Raw genomic sequence first — 23,511 nt, forward strand, 5'->3', positions numbered from 1 at the left:
GTCTGTTATAAATAAAATAAATAAAATAAATAAAATAAATCCCTGACACTCACTTTACAATCAGCAAGTAACAATTTATTTATCTGACTCTAACAGTGAAAAAATTAACTAAACTATTAACAAACCAAATAAATGGCTTCTAACTACTAATTATTCCTGAATAAAACAAGATTCTAATCGTATGCTAAATAAAAATCAAAAGAACTGTGGATAGGGTAAATCAGGAACAAAAACAGAAGTTGCTGGACCTCAGCAGGCCTGGCAGCATCTGTGAAGAAAAAAATCAGAGTTAATGTTTCGGGTCCGGTGACCCTTCCTCAGAACAGCACAGTTCTTTTTACACCTTTTCTTACAATAGGATTGGTCCTATGTTGTCAAAAACATTAGATTTAAATTTAATAGGTTTTTGGTATTTAAGTGCCTCGTTCAAATTGATTGGCTAAATTCAAAAGCCTGTTGTCTTGGTAAAAACTGCTGCTTGGCCTGTTAACTGTACGGCATTTTGATACAAATGTTTCAATTCGGGTGCTGGCTGAGTACTTGCAAATTTTCAAGCTGCTGCTCACACACATCCATGTTACATCTCTAGGCACATGATCTTTTAAAGAGACCATGCAATGCTTTCACACCTAGCGTTTTACAAACACCAAATTTTAACGTCCTGCATCCCAATCCACAAGCACTCTATGGAACTTCGCAACACTAGAACTCATACTTTATTTAATTCTCATTGGCACAGAGAGGCTATTTAATAACAATAAAGGGCTGGGGATTTAGATAACTTTACTGCTTGAGACTTTTCTTTTACTTACCACATACTGATACAGGGAGGCTCTTCGTTTTGTTTTTTAAAGGGTTGGAGATTAAACAAAAACTTTGCAGATTGACAGTCCACAGACTTAATTTGCCCTTTGAGTACATATGTGAAAACTCCAGAAACTATAACTCCTAGTCCAAATGGCCCCGCTGAATTCAAGTTCCCGTCATGTGTGAATCATACATGTACAGCAATTACAACCAATTAATGGAGTTATTTTTAGACTTAGATAAAAACACCAAAATATTTGAAAAATTGAGACTAAGGACAACAGTTGTAGGTATTGAGCTCAGCAGCTATTAGACCAGCCCGAAGACCAAGATAGAAAATAAATATGAATGAACAACATATTTTTGAATTATTTAAGAGTTAGAGGACAACTAATCATTGTATAAGGCCAGTGAGTGATTCTTCAAATCATACTTAAACAAAGACAGCCAGGATGACAAAGGTTTTACAAAGCTTTTAAAAGCTGCAACACTCATGTTAACAAAAAGTCTCCAGACCTCCTAGGACACAACAGAAGGTATTCTTTCCATCTAAAAATTACTTATAGAGTTCAACAAAGAGTCAATCCACATGCGTCAACCTGACTAACCTCCTTTTGAACAGACTGAGTAACAATCCCTCCTACACTTGAAGTGGAAGAAAGACTCCATCAGTAAATCATATAATGCTATGAGTCAATTCATAAAGAGCAAGCATATGATTTTGCTACCACACCAACAGATAAATTTTTAAAAATTGCATTAATGAGAAACAGTATCAGGATATTGGTACAATTTGCTGGTAATTTGGATGAATTCCCTTACTTAGCATCTGAAGAAGGGTCCCGACCTGAAACATCAACTTTCCTGCTCCTCTGATGCTGCCTGGCCTGCTGTGGTCCTCCAGTTCCACACTGTGTCATCAAAATAAGGCACTTGTTAAAACTCAGCTGGAGTATTACGTACAGTTCTGGGTTCCACATTATAGGAAGGATATGAACACACTGGGGAGAGTAAAAGTGAATACAGAATGGTTTCAGGAATCAGAAGCTTCAGTACTGAGGTTAGATTGAAGATCAAAAACAGAAGTTGCTGGAAAATCTCAGCAGTTCTGGCAGCATCTATGAAGAAAAGATGAGAGTTAACGTTTTGGGTCCAGTGACCCTTCCTCAGAGCTCAGTTCATCGGACCCAAAACGTTAACTCTCATCTTTTCTTCACAGATGCTGCCAGACCTGCTGAGCTTTTCCAGCAACTTCTGTTTTTGTTTCAGATTTACAGCCTCCGCTGTTCTTTCAGTTTTGTTGAGATTGAAGATGTTTGGACTCTTCTCCCTGGTGAGAAGGCAGCTGAGAGGAGATGTGATAGAAGTTAAAAATTCAGTGAGATAGAGTTGAAAGGGAGAAACTGTTCACATTCCTAAAAGGAACATGAACAAGCGAGCATACATTTTAAATAGAATAAAGAAATAAGGGTGATATAAGAAAAAAACTTCTTCATTCAGTAGGTATTTAGCGTATGGAAGGCACTGTCTGGAAGTGTGGTGCAGGCAGTTATTCAAAAGGACATTAAACATAGACCATAGAACAGTACAGCACAGTACAGGCCCTTCGGCCCACGATGTTGTGCCGACCTATTATCCTACTAAGATCAATCTACCCTGCATACTCTACATTTTACTATCCTCCATCTGCCTATCCAAGTGTCGCTTAAAAGTCTCTACAGTATCTGACTTCACTACCACTGCTGGCAGCGCATTCCATAGGCCCACCACTCTCAGTGTAAAGAATCTATCTCTGACTTCTCCCCTATACCTTGCTCCAATCACCTTAAAATTATGCCCCCTTGTAATAGTCATTTCCGCCTTGGGAAAAAGTCTCTGGCTATCCATTCTATCTATGCCTCTCATCATCTTGTACACCTCTATCAAGTCACATCTCATCCTTCTTCGCTCCAATGAAAAAAGCCCTAGCTCCCTCAACCTTTCCTCATAAGACCTGCCCTCCAGTCCAGGCAGCATCCTGGTAAATGTCCTCTGAACCCACTCTAAAGCTTCCACATCTTTCCTATAATGGGGTGACCAGAACTGAACACAATATTCCAAGTGTGGTCTAACCAGAGTTTTATAGAGCTGCAGCATAACCTCGCAGCTCTTAAACTCAATTCCCCTGCCAATGAAAGCCAACATACCATATGCCTTCTTTACAACTCTATCAACTTGGGGAGCAACTTTGAGGGATCTATGGATGTGGGCCCCAAGATCCTTCTGTTCCTCCACACTGCCGAGAATCCTGCCATTAACCCTGTATTCTGCATTCAAACTCAACCTTCCAAAATGAATCACTTCACACTTTTCTGTGTTGAATTCCATCGGCCACTTCTTTGCCCAGCTCTGCATCCTGTCAATGCCCCATAGCAACCTAGAACAGCCCTCCACGCTGTCCATAACTCCACCAACCTTCGTGTCATCGGTAAACTTACTAAACCACCCTTCCACTTCCTCATCCAAGTCATTTATAAAGATCACAAAGGGCAGAGGTCCCAGAACAGATCCCTGCAGAACACCACTGGTCACTGAGCTCCAGGCTGAATACTTTCCATCTGCTGCACTCTCTTGCCTTCTATTGGACTGCCAGTTTTGTATCCAGACGGCCAAATTTCCCTGAATCCCATGCCTCCTTACTTTCTGAATGAGCCTACCATGTGGAACCTTATCAAATGCCTTGCTAAAATTAGATGATTATTTGGATAAAAATGATGCGCAAAGTTTCGGGGAACAAACCGTGGAGATTGGAAATGATGCTCATGTGAAGAGCCGGTGGAAGCATTATGGACCGAAGGGCCTTTTTCTGCAACATTAAGACTTCTGCATGTCTGCAAAAACCTTGAGTAATATCAGGTTCTACATAAAAACAGAAAGCACTGGAGAAACTCAGGAGATCTGACAGCATATACAGAAACAGCAGAAAAGAGCCAATATTTCCAATCCAATATAGCTCTTCTTTGGAACTGTCACAAGGTCACATTGCACTTGAAACACTGATTTGGTTTCTCTCTCCACAGATACTGCCAAATTGGCTGAGTTTCTGCTGTACTTTCAACTTTTCCTCCAGATTTCCAACATCCGTAATATTTTCCTCTTATACTAGATCTGCACACTTTGATCGGTTGGACTTTTGCTCTTGAGGCAGCTGCACAAAGTGAGGAAATTTCCTGACTCCAAAAATCTGCCCGAGGAGAAAAAAAACTCAAATAGCCACATGTCACCTGAAAGACTGGGTGGATACCGGAGTGAACCTGCTGTCCCTGAAAAAACAACTCAAAGGCTGCCGCAGTGGCTACCAAATGTTGAGACAGACTGATTAAATGCCGTCTTGGTGTTGTAATAAATGCAGTTGGCCCTTTAGTCCTTACCCCCCTCACCACCTCTGCACGAACGCATTCCTCACAGCCCATTAATCTTGCCTCATGAACCCTCCCTTACCCTCCCCTATGGCCCCTACTACACTCATGCCATCAGTGCTCCTCCACCCATCTCAAGGCCCTTCACACACTCTATGCTAACCTATGTCCATCCAACTACCCATCACCTCTTCGCCCTATGCAAACATATGGCAGCCCATAGCAACCCCATTTTCCATAACCCCTTTTAGCGAATATACAGAGTCTCTACGACTCTGTGAAAATCTAGGTCAAAGTTCTTAGATAGCATTTATTTCCAAATAACGTATAACTTGTGCAAAGGTTTGAAGAATTCTGGCATATTAAGGTCAGGAAGTGCACCTTGGGAAAGGTTAATTGATCTGCAGCACAGGCATTTAACCATACTTATCTTCTGTATGGTTTCAAATTTCTAAAATTCACAAGGTTTCTTGCAAATCTGTGTTAGAACAAATATACGTCACACATTCAGCAGAATTCTTAAAGATTTCATTTACCAAAGATATGACAAGCAAAAACTAATATCTTTCATAAACTAATTTGTTTCCATAAAAGTAACTTGACCACTCTTATGAAGATAAAATGACCATATTAGGTGCATTAGAAATTTCCAAACTTAAAATGTTTAACAACTACCATATGACTATGAAATCTTGCTTCCCAAATTAATAAGTATTTAAATCTCCATGCTTCATAATATTCTCACCAATCATAAATTGGAATTCTGCCTTTGACTTCTGAAAATTTGGAGGAAGCCCAAATGAATCAATTACGAATCTCAATGCTCAACCTTAATATTTGTGAACTAAACGTAATGATGCAAAAATAGGATTGGCCATTCGAGAAGGCAGTTTACAGCTCTAGGACCCAAAATTATTGCTTTACTTTTTCCAACTGTTGCTTAATTAACCTGGAAATCAATAAAGGTAAAACCTGAGCATCCCACCTCTTCAAACACCACTGACCGCTCTTGTGGCAGAGTGAGCGGATCCAGCATTGGACTGCTTAGTCACTTTGAGACCCAGGACTTAGGAGTGGAAGAAAATCATCGTTGATGCTGAAGAACTGCCCAAGAAGAAGAAGCTGTGATATGAGCCATAAAGTATGAATTTACACTCTTTACAACACTCGCAGAAACGTGATGCCATTTTTTCGGGTGAAAGGTATTCTTACATTGCTTACTTTTCCAAAGGGAGATTACACTCCAATATTTATCAAGCCATTGCTACAAAGTCAATATGCCAGATATGGCAATCCCATTTAAATCTGGGGAACTAATTAACACATTGAATATACTGATGGGCACATTATTTCATAGGCGTTAAGCCAGTGAGTATAATTTTAAAAAGTGTGTTGATAAGAGATACAACAAAAAGTAACCATTACACATGTCAGAGAAAGATGTTGCTTGATTCCCTCTGCCTTGCTCTGACACATTCAGGAATTTATCAAATTTATCAAAATCTGTTTCACAGCATCAACTAGATGATGAAAGGCAAGGGTTTAGCTAGACCTGCAACACCATATCCTTCAATCAGCTGGGCAACAGTCTACCTCTGCACAAACAGGCCTCTGTCTCTTTTCTAAAGATACCCAGTGAAGTCTGTCTTAAAACTTTGACAGAGTTTCAGAACTTAAAACCAAGAGAGAGTTAGCAATCTTAACAATCCCTTAAATGCCCAAGTGCTCACAGTAAGATAATCAGTTCAGAAAGCCAAGCAGCAAAAGTAATACCTCTGAAAATAAAGCAATGACAAGTTATTGAAATAAGATTGAAATAATTTGAACAAAATCCAAATAATTGTTGGACCCTATTAGACCATTTGACAGACCTCTAGAAACACACAGATCTCCATCTGAGAATCTCTGACATTGAAGGTGTCATTCATGCATTGTTAACAACAAGTTTAAATCTCGGATGGGCATGAAGGAGATGGTGCCAATCATCCACATGTTTAACAAGAGGAAAGTGTAACACACCCAGAACTGGATGTCAGCCAAATAAACTGACAGTGCAGAGGGACTCTGTGGAAGGATTGAAGGAGATAGTGTACAGGTAGATCTGGGTGTCATCATAGGATCATGGAACCTGATCCTATGTCTCACACGGTACGAGGCAATGGCAGGAGAGGAAAAGGATGCTTCTCAGACTTGCAAGATGTGATGAATGGTGCTCTGTGTGATACAGCTTTTGTTTATAATTAAAAAGTCATGAATCATGGAATTGAGGCAGCTTTGTCAAAAATTGATGATGATATTGAATTGAAAAATGAACATTTGTACAAAAAGTATCAGAAGCACCAACGTATTTTTGCATAATTGGTTAATACATGCAGAAAAATGTAAATTCAGTTTGGATCCAAGACCAGAGAAAAGTGCAACTTAAAAGATATGAGTTTAAAATGAATAAGGAAGCAGAGGGATCTGGCTGACAATTATTAAGGTAACTTGAAGAAGCAGCAAAGATAGGTAAGGCCATGACAAAGTCAAATTGAACCATTGGTATTGTATCCAGATCAATAGCAATCAAAGTCATGGAGCAAAACTACATGAATTTTCTAGCTTCAATGTGAACTATAGCCTGCAGTTTGGACTTAGTACTGTAAATAAAAGATAAAACCAATGGAAAAGTGTGGCACTGATCTGAAACATTCTTGTCAAGGATGAAGAGTTACAGTTATGAAAGGATATGAGAAGGTGAGTTTTTTTTTCCCCCTGGAATTGGGAAAATCAAAGGGTTTCCTAATCAGGTCTTCAAGATTTTCAGGGTTTGCTGACAAAATGTTATGATAAAATACACAGCAGGTGACCTGTTTTCACTTGTTGCAAGGCAGTAACAATATGCACACATGTAAAACATCACAAAACAAATATACAAAGACAGTAGATAAAAACATGCATGGGATAGTTTGTGGCAACATTCTAACCATTTTATTTGAATGTTTAATAATATATTGAGAGGATGGGCATTTATTCACCACTAATGCTCCCACATTTATTTAGGAGCAGATTAAACTGTGGTAGTTAGGTTTACAAGTGCATATTTGTAAAGTGCATCCCTGTAAATAAAAGTACGTAACAATCGGCTTCAGTTCTATCCTTCACCTTCTAGCTTGTTGGATTACAACCACTGTGAGTGATATCTATAAATTCCATTCATTGACAAGAAAGTACTTTGCTTCCATGAATCAAACTTCACATCTTCAGGGTGAACCAACATCCTTTTAGCCAAAAACTATTCTGAATCTGTGTTCACAGATGCAATATTGGCACAGACATAAAGCAAGCTTGCATGCAGGGCAGGTCCAAAACAAATGCAAAATAATACATCTTTGCAAGTTGTTGGAAGTTAAATATTAACACCAGTGGAACTTTTAAATTCACCTGAAAGGACAGGTAGTGTCTCAATTCAACATTTTATTCTAACAGTATATTATACCCTCAGTGCTACATTAAAATATCAGGTCAATTGTGCACTCAAATCTCTGGAAAAGGGCCTAAACCCATATTATCTGACCAAGGGCCAACAGAGCGACAAGTGAAGCAAAATTGGCATCTGTCATAAATAGCTAATTGCTTGAAAAATAGGAATATTAAAGGCATAGAAAGCCTACAAAAGAATATAACTGAATTAGCTGCTATTAAGGAAGTTCTGGACAGAGTAGGTAAGGAAAAATTGGTGAACGGATTGCGATCAAAAGGGCACAGATTTAAAGTAATTAGCAAAAGAAGCAATAGAAACATTAGGAGAAACTTCACACTGTCTTCACACTGTTGAAAAGAGAGACATGATCCCAAATTTTCCCATCATACATTCATCAAACACAACAATGCCAAATTTCAAACAATTATAACAATTTGCATTTAGGAGAAAAATGTGCTGATTCATTGGCAAATCAATTCTCTTTGGCCAAAGCATTACAATGAAGAAAGCAAAAGGGAATTATAATCTTTCCAAACTCAGGGTAGCAAAAATTTGCAAGGGCTGTAACATATTCCTTTGTTTGCAGAGAACAAGTTCAGCATATGAATTTACATCACTTCTAACTAGCATAAATGAGCCATCTACAACTGATCATCTTCAACTGGTAGTGATTAGCACATTCAGAATTGTCCAGTGATAATTACCCAATCATGAAATCACATCAAACAGTAGCTATTTTGTTCAGGGCTTTGCAAGTGCAGAATGATTAAGTGCAGTCTGCACTTCTGCTGGTTACAAGTAACTGATGTTCAATGGAATTACCATTTCTGATAACATCATTCTAGTAACCATTGACCAGAAACTAACCTGGACTTGCCATATAAATACTGCAGCCACAAGCGCAGTTCAGCTCGATTAACTCACCTCCAATCTTCCCAAAGCCTGTCCACCATCTACAAGGCACGAGTTGGGGGATAATGGAATACTCTCCACTTGCCTGGATAAGCACAGTTCCAACGACATTCAAAACCTTGATACCATCCAAGCCAAAGCAGCTCATTTGATTGACACCCCATATATTGCCTTCAACATTCACTTCCCTCAATGATGATATACAGTGGCAGCTGTGTGTGCAATTTACAAGATGCATTGTCGTCACTCACCACGGATACTTCAACTGCACCTTCCAATCCCGTGACCTCTATCATCTGGAAGGATAAGGGCAGTAGATGCAAGATCATATCACTACTTCAGGTTCCCCTCCAAGCTACACACCATCCTGACTTGGAACTATATTGCTAATTCTTCACTGTCTCTGGGTCAACATGCTGAAACTCCTTTTCAAAGACCGCTGTAAGTTGTCCCTCCATCTAAAAGGACCGAAGCAGTTCAAGAAGGCAGCTCACCACCATCTCCAGGACAATCAGGGATGGACAATAAATGCTGGACTAGCTAATGACATCCACATCCCATGAAGAAATAAACAACAAAAAAGATGTTTAATTTGAGCAGCCAATTGTTGTGACAAATGACTAACATACCTAGCATTACACCAGCAGTGAAATTTATGCATGATTTTGCTCAATTGCATCATAGGCATATCATCATTTTGGACTGCATCCTTTTAGAGAAATACTACTTGCACATTGTAGTTTGCCTTCCTAGTGTAATTTTAGATGGACCAAACAGTTTTCAGGTATGGCCTTTCTCATGCAGTGTGTGGTTAAGATCTGGAACACGCTACATGGGAACGTAGTGGAGGAAGCTTCAATTGAGGCATTTAAGAGGGAATTAGATTATTACCACAGAAGAAGGAATGTGCAGAATTACAGGGAGAAGACAGGGGAAAGGTACTATGTGAATTGGCTATTCAGAAAGTGATGCAGATGTAAACAGTCTGAATGGCCTCTATCTATGGTGTAACAGACCTCTGAATCTGAACCCTCGGAGATATGTGCACCCTTATAATTCTGGCTTTGTGAATTTCAAATTGTAACTACCCCACCATTGATGGCTCTGCCTCCTACCTAGGCCTCATGCTCTAGACTATCCTTGTTACACCTCTCCACTTCAATTTCCTCCTTTAACAAACTCCCTAAAGCATATATTCCTGACAAAACTTATTTCTTCATGCATTACATCCTCTTATGTGACTCCTTTGTTTTATTACATTCCTGTGCAGTGCCTTGGGATATTTTATTCCATTAAAGGCACAATGTAAATATCCATAATATAAAAAACAAAGAACTGTTGACGCTAGAAATCTGAAACAAAACAGAAAGTGCTGGAGAAACTCAGCTGTTCTGATAAGATCTGCAGCAAGAAAAACAGAGTCCAGTGAATGTTTATTAGAACAGCTGCTGGCAATCTGAACATCCATTTGTACTTTGCTGACTGAGTTGTCCCTTACGGACAAGCCCTGTGCATACACAGGATTTGCTCAGATGAGAAGGAACACAATGGACACTTAAAGATTTTGAAAAATGATCACAGAAGACTGGGATACAATGCTCAACTCATCGATCGCCAGTTCCGATGTGCCACAGTGAAAAACCGCAACGACCTCTTCAGAAGAGGATACAACCGATAGAGTACCCGTCGTTGTCCAGTACTTCGCTGGAGCAGAGAGACTATGCCATGTTCTTCACAGCGTTCAACATATCATCAATGAGGACGAGTGCCTTGCAAAGATCATCCCTATACCTCCACTTTTCGCCTTCAAACAACCGCCAAAACTTAAACAGACCGTTGTTCGCAGCAAACTACCCAGCCTTCGGGACAACATCGACCACAACACTATGCAACGCTGCCATGGCAACCTCTGCAAGACATATCAGATCTTCAACATGGACACTTCCATCACACATGGGAACACAACCCACCACATACACGGCAGATACTCATGCGACTTGGCCAATGTTGTCAATCTCATAAGCAAGGATGCCCCAAGGCATGGTATATTGGCGAGACCATGCAGACACTATAACAACAGATGAATGGACACTGTGCAACTATTGCCAGACAGGGATGTTCCCTCCCATTCAGGGAACACTTTAGTGGTCAAGGGCATCAGCCTCTCATCTTCGGGTAAGCGTCCTCCAAGGCGGACACCGAGATACACAACAATGCAGAATCACAGGGCAGAAACTGATAGCCAAGTTTCATACCCATAAAGACAGCCTCAACTATGACCTAGGGTTCATGTCACTCTACATGTGACTCCATCACACTGTTCTGAGTCTGTAAAATCTTCCTTACTGTCCTGTTTTGTCACCATCACCTGGATAAATTGTTATGATCTCTCTACCTTAATTAGTTTGTAAAGTTTTCGATTACTTATTACTTTGGTTAGACCCTCGGCATGCGACTCTTATACCTATCATGTTATTCCAGTCATTTGGTTTCTCTCTAGCACCACCTTATTTTTAATTTTTCGTGATTGTCTGTCTGCCTCATTTAATTGGAATATAGGTCTTTCTTTCACTTATCATTCAGCTGTTGACACTTTACTCACACTAACACTTCAGATCACCTGCAGGGGATTATTATTTGCCATTTGTTCGGTCTTTTGTTATCTCTGCCCTTGATCTTTCCCTGCCCATACATTTTTATGTTCAGTGTGCTTCTTTCTCACTCTATCTGATGAAGGGGCTATGCTCCAAGAACCTGTGATTTCTAATAAACGTGGTGGACTATAACTTGGCATCGTGTGACTTCTGACCTTGTCCACCCCATTCCAACACCGACAACTCTACATCATGGCCCATTCACATGAACCATGATGTCAGAACTGTGCAGCTGAAATTGTGAGGATTTTCAGAGCTGTAAGAGAACCAGGTACTCATAACAGGAAGGACAGAAGAAATCAATACTGCATTGGGCAATTTTGAATTGCTGGCTGAGTTAGATTAAATGTGAATTTTCCCATTCGTCGCGCTTTGGAAATTAAAGGCAATATAAACCAGAATTCAGACTACGGCTGGTTTCGTTGTCAAAATTATGAAGTGGCTTCAGAATTAAGTAGGAGTCCTGAAGAAATAAGAGTAGCAACACTGTTACCAGTGCTGGGAAAAGACGCTACAAGCTGTATCACAATGTAGACCTCACTGAGCGATAATGCGTCACTCAGATATCTCTACATTTTTCCAGAAAAAATCTGACTCAGTATCTTACAGTGGATTGGTGCATCCTAAGAATGTGAAAATTACTAGATACATGCAAGTTATTTTCTTCTACTTAATTAATGGGTAGATACTTTGTCATTGAACTTTCAAAAAACTAATTTTATTTGCAATGCAAATGAAATCACTCCACTGAATCAAGGATTTTGATGCCACTCTAAGTATGAAGAAGGGAAAATACAGAGGTTATTTAGTTACAAAGGCAATTTAATTCTGAAAAGAAATATGCTTGGATGCACTATGCTATTTTTAGCAATATGCTTAAAGTTCATGCAGTCTCACTGGAGTCAAAGAAACTGCTAAAATAGCACGCTAGCAATGTATGGCAGCATAGTAAGCTCTGGCACTGTGTGTCTATGCAGTAGAACATCAAATTAATCAACACTATATTAGCAGATTACCCACACTCATATGTGTGCCCCATTTGTCTTGCTGATAAAGAACATCAGAAGGCACAAAAGTGAAAATATGTTTGATCATGTACTCCAATTACAGTTTAAATTAAACATATGCAAACTTGTATCAATCTTGCACTTCACAGCGTATTCAATCCTTTTCCCAACAAGAAAACTCAATTGCAGTTTTGAGTTCCACACTGAACTTTGTGTATTTACAACTTTCTCATATTTAAACTTACTCATCAGTTTTCCTAAAGAACACTAACTATATAAACCATGACAATAGATTGTTGCTTCAGCTGTTCGGAAGATATCAAAGATAATGGTGCAATGAGTTGACACTATTTTAACCATGACTGTCAGAATGCAGTGGCCTTTTGTACCGGACAGACTATGTTTATCAAAAACCAAAGAACTGTAAATGCTGGACGTCCGAAACACACACAGATCTAGCACAGCATCAACGTTTTGTGTGTGCGTGCATGCGCATGTGTGTGTGTGCATGTCTGCATGTGTCACATTGCAAGCCTGTCCAATGAGCTTCTTGGTCCATCAGGCATCGCCAGTGGAATCCTAAACAAAAACAAAAAAGGCCAGGAAATCTCAGTAGGTCTGGCGGCAGCATCTGTGAAGAGAAAGCAGAGTTAACATTGCTGGTCCAGTGACCCTTCTTCAGAACGTTCTGCTTTCTCTCCACATTTGCTGCCAGACCTGCTGAGTTTATTCAGCTTTTTATGTTTTTGTTTAAGTTACGTTTATGATGTTCCGATCTGTTGTGCTTGCCAATTAATCCACTAAAGCAGTTTTTCTCAGAGTTCAATATGCTATAATTTAATGGATTGCACTACATTCAGTAGATTGATCAGATGGGAAAGGCTGACAAATGTTTGAATGAATGTGAGAATGAAAGTAATTATGCATACAAATGACAAACACCATCTAATCACATTGGACATCAATGATATGGGGCCCTCATTTACTATGGAATTAACCTTAGGCTGTCCTTCTTGAGTGCCAAATTTATACAACATAGGTGCAGATAATGTCCATTTGGGATTACGTATTGAGTACAGTGGGGAAAGGTCCAATGCTATCCCTTAACTTTGAAAATGACTGGACAGATGACAGAACAGCACTACACAAAGATCATGTTGACACTTTATTCAGCTTTGACAGTCCAGGATAATATGTCCTAAATTGTAACTAATATCGTAAATCCACTTGTTATATTCAAGAATTGTTGCCATTGAGTACCTAAGTACCATAAAACATTTAAATCCCCACATTGTAGGTGTCCTAAAATGGATATTAAAAAATCAGAGATGTCTCTATCAAATGCTTTCTTTGTTAGTCATTCAAAACATTATTTTCATCTTTAATTTCCTTACTATTTAGCTACATTACACATTGTGTAATCACTCACTTATGAATTTCTGGATTTGTTAAAATAAGAGCAGTTACTCTAGTTCTAAATATTGTGCTTCTTTGTGAAATACCGAGACATGCAAGATATGTAATTAAGTATTTTATAAAGGCTATTTTTAAGTCTTAATTAGCTTCTTCATGTTGCACGCGAGAAACTGAATGAACTAAATGTTTGTAGTGGTACAGAAACTTATATTGAAGGAAAGCATAATCTTGTATGCCTATGTGTGCACGTGTGTGTGTCTGTGTCTGTGTGTACATGCGTATTCAACGGTGCCATCACCTATTCAGCAAGAAAGTGTTCTGGATGACAAACCAATCAGCTTGTTAAGATCTGTCCAACAAGCTTGTCAGTCCATCAGGCATCACCAGTGGAATCCCAAACAAAAACAAGGAAAGGTTAGGAAAATTCAACAAGTCTAGCAGCATCTGTGCAGAGAAAACAGAGTTAATGTTTCAGTCCTTCTTCAGAATGTTCTGCTTTCTCTCCACAGATGCTGCCAGACCTGCTGAGTTTTCCCAGCAATTTCTGTTATTGTTTCTGATTTACAGCACCTGCAATCCTTTGGGTGTTTTCTGCCATCGGAATCCCACCTTGCTAGAAGCTGTAGGTCATTTATGAGGTTGTCATCTTCTGGTTTCTAAACATGGTCAGCTGAAGCCTGGCGTTCAGTAGATTCAATGGTGAGAAAGTAACTGGTTCTCTTTTATTTCTCGTGGGAAGGCAGTGTGAGAGAGAAGGTATTCAGGGGGGTTTGCGGTTTTCAGAGGCCACCCTCTTGGCCCACCCCCACCCACCCATCTGTGACTGTAATTGCTCCCAGATTAGGGAAAATGAAGATGAATTCCATTACCATCCCCTCCACACAACTGGTAGGCAGATTGCCCGGCTTACCTGTTGAGAGTCAGTAATGTTTCTTCTCTGCCTGAAAGGCAAGGAATTGGATCTGTGGTGAGTTGGGGCTCTTAAGCAGACATTCAGTGACTATAAAGGGCCTTAATTGTTGGTGAATTCAGAAAGTCCCCAAAGAACCTTCACTGTCATCCCTTAATTGCTGAAGTGGCAAGAAAGGGGCAAGTATCTTTCAAGGTCTAACTTGCCCAATTATTTCGACTTTCACCAACTTTCTCGTCACCTCCAGGAAAGGTAAATTCTGTCCCACCTATCTATACATGGGATTGGGTCATCCATCCTATCACAACAGTCGTAAATAAATTGACATATACCTCCTATGCAAACCATGTACAGTTCCCAAATGACATCTGTGTTATGAGCACAATTGTTTATGTACAAAGAATGATCATAAAAACACATGGCTCATGAGTAGATGGGCAGAGCACATGATATACCATTCCAGAACAAGGAGGACAACAAATTCATATCAATATAGCCAGAAGCTTGAACCAATGTTAGTTTATGAGTGGCAAAAGAAATCCAACACCTCCAGTGTTGGTTGTGAATGGACATTTTGTACTGTGTAAATGGCTATATTACACCATCATGCCAAAGTGGAATATTTGAACCCAGTTATAAATTTTACTCAACTGAAAGACATTAGTATGTTTTTTAGCACTGTGAATCTTTTACTGTAACATACTAAAGCAAGAGTTACAGGAACTCAAATTACACAAAGTTAGATTAATTTATAATCAAAACCATCCATTTCAGTGTCCACAATTGCTTTTTTCAGAAATATAACATTTTCAGATTAACATGCTACTTTTTATTTACTGGCCATAGACAGCGAGGGTAATTTGTCAAGATGTGCTGTCAACACCTGTATATCGTCTATTCTCTCCAGAACCATCAATACATATTAAATAAGCAATTCACCACTCAGCTAGTTCAGAATTTCACCCCACCTTCTATGCTGTCTGAACTTGAAGTGCCTATTCCAGTGTCTCCACTATCGGAGGTAGCGCTGAATCTTCTGCTGGTGTTATTTCGGACACTAGTCAGGAGTGTAGGGGCCCGCCAAACGGCTTCACAACCTGGAACCCATCTTGTAGGTGGGACATCAGGGCCTGCACAGTGATAAATCCAACCATATATTAAAGCGCTGATAGACCTTATCTTGTAAACAGTTTACATAAAGAAATATGTCATTAAAACAAATAATCCCCAAATACTTCTCCTGCAGATCATTTGGTATTTTTAAAAGTTCATGTCCAATTCTTCCCAAAATTTTCCCACAATTTTACTTCAGTTTCCAGTTAATATGAAAATTCTGAACCAGGTTATTACATTTAAACATTGGCACTGCTGCCATCCTGCAGGTTAATAATGATGCCAGTTTCCCCACAGTGGAGTAGATAGGTCAGCATCAAAATCAACAGCTTACCTCCCAATTTTGAAAAGATTCATTAAGATGCACTTGGAGTCACAGAGTCATAAAGATGTACAGCACGGAAACTTGTCCATGCCAACCAGATATTCTAAATAAATCTGGACTCATTTGACAGCATTTGGCCCATATCCCTCTAAATGCTTCCTATTCATATAACCATCCAGATGCCTTTTAAAAGTTGTCATTCTACCAGCCTCCACCACTTCTTCTGGCAGCTCATTCCATACATGTCCCACCCTCTGCATGAAACAGTTGCCCCTTAGGTCCCTTTTAAACCTTTCCCCTCTCACCGTAAATCTATGCCCTCTCATTTTGGACTCCCCCACCCTGGGAAAAAGATATTTTCTATTTACCCTACCTATGTGCCTCATATTTTTATAAACCTCTATAAGGTCACCCCTCAGCCTTCAGTGCTCCAGGAAAAATAGCCTCAGCCTATTCAGCCTCTCCCTGTAGCTCAAACCCTCCAAACCCTGGCAACATACTTGTGAATCTTTCGAGTCTTTTCAAGTTTAACAACATCTTTCCTCTTGCAGGGAGACCAGAATTGCACGCAATATTCCAAAAGTGGCCGAACTAGCATCATATTCGGCTGCAACATGACTTCCCAACTCCTATATTCAATGCACTGACCAATAAAGGCAAGCATACCAAATGCCTTCTTCACTATCCTGTCTACCTGTGACTCCACTTTCAAGGAACTATGAACCTGCACTCCAAGGTCTCTTTGTTCAGCAACATTCCCCAGTACCTTACCATTAAGTGGATAAGTCCAAGATGAGGACAGCAAAAAAATTGTGGCTGTAACAGCTGCTCCTTTTTTGAGGTATTTTCAGTGTTGGAGCTGTTCTCCTCGAATTCTAGGAGCAGTAATTACTGTTTTGTAAGCTGTTGCATTGTTTTGGAACTTTGGGAACTAAAAAGATCAAAACAACGGCACTTTAAAAGGGAGGAAGACAGACAAAGGCAGTGATCAAACGGAGGCACTTAAGCTTTTTCACAAGCCAAGTGACTCAAATAATACACTGCACAGGCCAGAATAGATATTTTGAGTCAATCTGATCGGAGATATTACTTCGCACATGAGCAGGTGAGACTTGAATACAGGCCTCCTGGCTCAAAGGTAGGGACACAACCACTGCCGCACAGAATAATACAATTGCTGAAAAGAAAGCAACAAGGATGTGCTTTGCCTCATTTGGGGAATTCTATGAGGATTTAAACTAGTGTGGTGGAGATGGGGGAATGAGAACAGTAGGTCAGCAAGTAAAATGATGAGGAAGAGTCTGAGACTAAGGCAGTAAGACTAGGAGGAAGAGCAGACAGGGAAGTTTACAGTACACAGCGAGACTGACAGTCTGAGGTGTATTTGTTTTAATGTGAGGAGTAAGATAGGTAAGGCAGATAATGTAGATCCTGGATTAATACATGTAACTATGATGTTTAGCCATTACAGGGACTTGGTTGAGAGAGGGACAAGACTGGTAGCTTAATGTTCTGGGATTTTGATGTTTCAGGCGAGATAGAAAGGGATGTAAAAGAGATGGGGGAGTTGTGTTATTGATTAGACAGAATATCATCGCTGTACTGGGCAATGACACATTGGAGGTTTCATCTAGCAATATCTTTACGGGTAGAGCTCAGGAATAGGAAAGGTGCAATCATTTTGATGGGATTGTACTACAGACTTCCCAACAGCCAGCAGGTAATAGAGGAACAGATATGTTGGACAGATTACAAAAAAAATGTGAAAATATCAGGGTTGCTGTAGCAGGAGATTTTAACTTCCTCAATATTGACTTGGACTTTCTTAGTGCCACAGGCTTAGATGGGGGAGAATTTGTTAAGTGTGTCTAGAACTGTTTTTTGAAACAGTATGTAAACAGTCCAATGAGGGAAATAGACCTGGTCTTGGTAATGAGCCCTCCCAGGCGATTGTAATTTCAGTGGAGGAACATTTCGGAAACCGTGACGATAATTCTGTAAGTTTTAAGTTACTTACAAATAAGGATAAAAGTAGTCCTCGGGTGAAAGCACTGAGCGGGGGAAGGCCAACTACCACAAATAAAAAGTCAAGAATGGGGAATGTAGACTACAGGCAGCTATTTGAGAGTAAATCCATATCTGGCATGTGGGAATCTTTTTAGCAGCCAGTTAGTTAGCGTTCAGGACCAGCATGCTCCTGTGAAAATAAAGGATAAGGATGGCAAGATTTGGGAACCTTGGATGACAAGAGAAATTGAGACCTTAATGGAAAAGTAAAAAAGAGGCAAACATAAGGTTTAGGAAAGTGAAGACAAACACAGCCCTTGAAGAATACAAAGGAAGCAGAAAAGAACACAAACAAGGAATTAACGGGGCTAAAAAGGGGCCATGAAATGTCTTTGGCAAACTGGATTAAGGAAAATTCCAAGGCGTTTTATACACATTTAGGGAGGAAGAGAGTAGCTAAGTAAAGGATAGGTTCACTCAAGGACAATGGAGAGAATTTATGTGTGGAGCCAGAGGAAGTGAGTGAGGTCTTTAATGAATAGTTTGCATCAGTATTCACAAAGGAGAAGGGCATTATGGACGGTGAGTGTCACGATGGGTATGTTGATATTTGGGGGCATATTAATTCAAAAAGGAGATGTTGAGTGCTTTAAAAAGCATTTAGATAGACAAGTCTCCAGGACCTGATGCTATCTATCCCAGAATGCTAAGGGAAGCAGATGAGGAAATTGCTTGTACGAAATCATTGTATCCTCCAGTCACAGAAGAAGTCCCAGATGACTGGAGAATAGCCAATGTTGTTCCTTTGGTTAAGAAGGGCAACAGAGATAATCCGGGAAATTGCAGGCCAGTAAGCCTTATGTCAGTGGTAGGGAAATTATTGGAGAAGGTTCTGAGGGATATGATCTACTCACACATGGAAAAATATATTTTGGAAAAATTATTCTCAATAAGCAGCATAGCTTTGTGCAGGGAAGGTCATGTCTCACAAACTTAATCGAGTTTTTTGAGGAAGTGAAAAAGATGATTGATGAGGGCAGGCTGGTAGATGTTGTCTATATTGACTTTAGCAAGACCTTTCAAAAGGTATCTACTGGCAGGCTGATACAAAAGATGAAGTCATATGGATCAAAAGTGAGCTGGTGAGATAGATACAGAACTGGCTTAGTCACAGGAGATAGACAAGTAGCAGTGGAGGGTGCTTTTCTGACTGGAGATCTGTGACCAGTGGTTTTCTGCAGAGATCAGTTCTGGGATCCCTGTTGTTAGTAATATACATAAATGATTTGGAAGAGAATGTAGGTGGCCTGATGAGTAAGTTTACAGAGGACACAGAAATTGGAGAAGCTGTGGATAGTGAGAATGATTGCCAGATGATACAGCAGGATATAGATAGGCTGGAGACTTGGTGGAGAAAGTGCAGATGAAGTTTAATCTGAGCAAATAAAAAGTGATGCATTTTGGAAGATCTAATGCAGGAGAAAGTATACAGTAAATGGCAGAACTCTTTGTAGCATCAACATACAGTGATCTAGGTGTACAAGTCCACAGTTCCCTGAAAGTGGCAACACGAGTGGATAAGATGTTCAAGAAGGCCTATAGCATGCTTGCCTTTATCAGTTGGGGCATAGAGTATGAAAATTTGCAAGTCATATTGCAGCTGTATAGAATTTTACTTAGGCTACATTTGGAATATTATGTACAGTTCTGGTCACCACACTACAAGAAGGATTTGGAGACTTGGGAGAGTGCACAGAAACAGTTTACCGGGATGTTACCAGGCTTGCAGGGTATTAGTTATAAGGAAAGAGTGAACAAACTTGGTTTGTTTTCACATGAAATTCGATGGATGAAGGGCTACCCGATAGAAGTTTACAAAATTGACAGGCATGGATAGAGTCTTTTTCCCAGAGTAGAAATATCAATTACCAAGGGACGTAGGTTTAAGGGAGAAGGGGGTAAGTTTAAAGGACATGTGAGAGACAAGTCTGTTACACAGAGGGTGAAAAGTGCCGGCAACGTGCTGCCAGAGGAAGAGGTGCAGGAAGATACAATAGCAGTGTTTAAGAGGCTTCTTGACAGACACATGAATAGACAGGAAATAGCGAGAAATGAACCGTGTGGAGGCAAAACGTTTTTAATTTAGAAAGGCATCATGCGTTCGTGCAGTCTTGGTGGGCCAAAGAGCCTATTCCTATGCTGTCGCCTTCCTTGTTCTTTGTATCTGAGCGACTCTTCCCCAACCCAAACCATGACACCCCACCTTTGTGCCTCCACGCACGGTCCCTGAAAACCCGACTTAGCCAACGAGATCTGGTACCACTGGAACTGGTAGAGCTATTAAACCCTTCACCACCAACCACCCCTCCTCCCTGCCCACCCCCCCACATTCAAAAAATAAATGCCATCTTAAGTAATCTGAAGGCAGTTCTACAGGAGTCGACAAAGTGAATTATTGTCAGGCTTTCAACACAGGAATGTTATTCTGGAACTACAAAGAACTACCCCTTAATGCCAGGCGGTAATGTAGTTTTCATTTAAGAATGATAATTTTCAGCATGATATTATGGAGGAGAATAACTGAGTGATGTCTCCTTTCTCTTTTATATTCCAAATTTAAAATGAATATCACATACTTCCTGTCAAAAATTTGTAAAACGGTTCCTACTTAAGAATGGAACCCCAAGTTCTGATGAAGAGTCATCAGTCTTGAAACATTAACTCTGCTTTCTTCCCACAGATGCTGCCAGACCTGTTAGGTTTCTCCAGCAACTTCTGTTTTGTTCCTAAGTAAGAATGATTTGAAGGTGATTCATTGACTGTCCTTTTCATGAACTGTACATTTTAGTTTTGTTTTAGCTTCTTTCTAGGTGCTTCATTTCTCATATCAATAAACTGTATTTGTGGCATGGAAAGTTGTGGATAAAGATGTTTATATTGTAAGTAATAAAAACCTAATTATACAAAAAATGTGGACAATTTATTTGAGCTAACTTTATGAAAATAACTTGACCATATCACTACATTTTTCCGAATACACTTTTATACCATCTTGTATGGGCTCCTTTCCTGTGAATCAAGGCCTTACGCTACAGCATTACAAAGAAAGAGAAAGTAGGTAATCTGCTGCTGGCTCAAGATAATCAGCCCAGTCAGAGCTGGTCATGATGCAGTCCAGAACAACTCTTCAGCTTTACTAATTTGTTGTTTTTTTTTTTATTACAGCACAGCTGAAATGGAAAAATCACTCCATAAGCAAATCCTAAGTGTGTCTTTGTCCTGCCTTTCTATAGCGTGATAACTGATGCTCAACATAGCATATCTCTTGATCGATTTTTAGCATCCTTTTGATGCCTCTGTTTGAACTATAAATGATAACATAAGGAAACCAAAGACTTGGAGAATTTTCTGAGCTGAATTAATAATAATAGATATGTTCATTATCTCTGGCCTATACTACCAATTGTGTTATTTCAACTCTCCATGTTGATTTAACATTCACACCCTTGTATGCACTGTAATCCATTTGGCCAGTTTCTCAAATATTTCATTTCCATTAACGAGTTGAAAGAAATATTTTGTGCATGCCAAATCCTAAGATTGAGAGAAAGAGGCATAGGGCTGAAATTTTCCATTTCAATGCAGGGCCAAATTTAAAGTTATGGGCCTGATTCTGGGATCTAGTCAACAAAATGTTTGATCAGCACTGAATCGGAAACGAGATCATGAATCTCTGCCCAACGATCAAACATTGCTGGCTCCATTGCAAACTGTTCAGCCTCAAAAGAAGCACTGTGCCCAGTTCTAGGCACCACATCTTGGAAGGCAGAAGAGAGATTGCAGAAAATACTAATGGTTCCATAAACGAGGAACTCCAGTGAAAGATAGATTTGAGAAGCTGGACTGTTCTCCTCAGAGAAGAGAAGGTTGAGAGGGAATTTGATCAAGGTGTGCAAATGATGATGAGTTGGGATGAAATAGCTTGGGGAGAAACTGTTTCCATTGGCAAAAGGGCTGAAAACTAGCAGGCACAGATGTAAGCTGAATAACAATATAACCAAAAGATGATAGGAGGGAAAGCATTTATTTTTATACGGCAATGTTTAGAAGCTGGAATGTACTACCCAACAAAGATTGACAAAGGCTGATTCAATCAATTTAAAAATGGTATTAAATAATTATCTGATTGGAAAAAATATTACAGGCTGTGGGAAAAAAGTCTGGGGAATGTGAGTAGCTAAGTCACTCTCCCAGAAAGCCAACACAAACCAAATGGTCTCCTGTATTGTAAGAAAGAATAATGGAATTGTGTCAATGTGTGAGCAGTTGCATTGAAACTGCTTCCACAGCCTTTTTCCACTGGAATCTGGCAAAAACTGTAGGAATGTTGATCTATGTATTTGAGTAAACAGGGTACAGATGGGTGTCTTTTTACTAGTGAGGTGAGGTAGACTACTTGTCAACTGTAGAACCTCCCCAAATGTTAGCATATTAGATTCCTGCCCAGGCAGTGAAAGTGTGTGACAGGAATACATTTCCACTTTAAGAGCATGAGCAATCAAATCACATGACTAAGAGTAAACTGATTCTTGTTTACTAAAGCAGCTGTTTTCACCCTTCCGTGACTATTTCTGTGAAAGGAAATCAAATACTGCTCCTCTTCTGTAAATAAATTTGTTTAAAAATACAGTTTCACAGACAATTTGGATCTGCACACAGTACAATGACTTTATCTGCGACCTGACATTTCATCAACTCTGAATGCAGTGGCACTTAAACAAACATGAATGAAAAGCAGATTACTTTTACAAAGCTTTCCCAATTGAGTTAGCAGATCAGAAAACAATTAAAGTGATACAAAATATATGAAGAAAACGTTGTTCTAAAATGTAAGGGAAAAGGCTTCTCTTCCACCAGCAACAGTCAAACCACTTCTTTAAAATATCTTTCAACTGCTGAACCTTTGATTTTATAGGAAGCAAAACTGGCCAAATTTGTTAAAAGGTTTACAATCGACATGCTGACAAAGTAATAATGTGCAAGTAAAATCCAGAGATGGTTGTTCAAGTGCCACCGCATTCAGCGTTGAAGAAATGTCAGGTTGCAGGTAAAGGGAGCAAACGAAAGAGATGACACAGGTTCCACAAAAACCAGTGCTCAGTGTGAAAATAAAAAAAAAGGAAGAGGAGATTGTCAACTGGGTCAAAGGTTGCACAGGTCATGCAGGACGGAAGCGAAAGGTTACTGTTTATCACTATCACAGGATGCTGTGACTCTGATATTTTGTTACTGCACCAAGGACAGAAAGCAATTTCAGGGAGCCAATATTGAGTTCCGGGAAGAATGGCCACAGATTTTGATGTGATAACTCAATTATGGACTTTGGAGAGGAAAGGAGGATTGGTGTTGTGGGGTTGTTGTTCATACTGACAGACGGGCCAAGGGTTTTCTTTAATCACTGGTGGATCACGGGCATTGTTGGCTGGCTAGCATTTATTG

At 39.7% G+C, this 23,511-nt stretch overlaps 1 protein-coding gene across 2 annotated transcripts in view; it reads right to left on the reverse strand.

The window, feature by feature from the left end:
* The window catches only part of cep85l (centrosomal protein 85, like), a 286,175-nt gene that overhangs the window by 205,471 nt on the left and 57,193 nt on the right, over nt 1-23,511 (reverse strand). For both annotated transcript variants that reach the window (XM_048597366.1, XM_048597365.1), the window contains exon 2: nt 15,536-15,697. In XM_048597366.1, the coding sequence (XP_048453323.1) occupies nt 15,536-15,697 (162 nt within the window). The remainder of the gene's footprint in view (nt 1-15,535; nt 15,698-23,511) is intronic.

This window comes from Rhincodon typus, chromosome 5, assembly GCF_021869965.1.
Source record: "Rhincodon typus isolate 14 chromosome 5, sRhiTyp1.1, whole genome shotgun sequence".
In the NCBI taxonomy this organism is placed as follows: Eukaryota; Metazoa; Chordata; class Chondrichthyes; order Orectolobiformes; family Rhincodontidae; genus Rhincodon; species Rhincodon typus.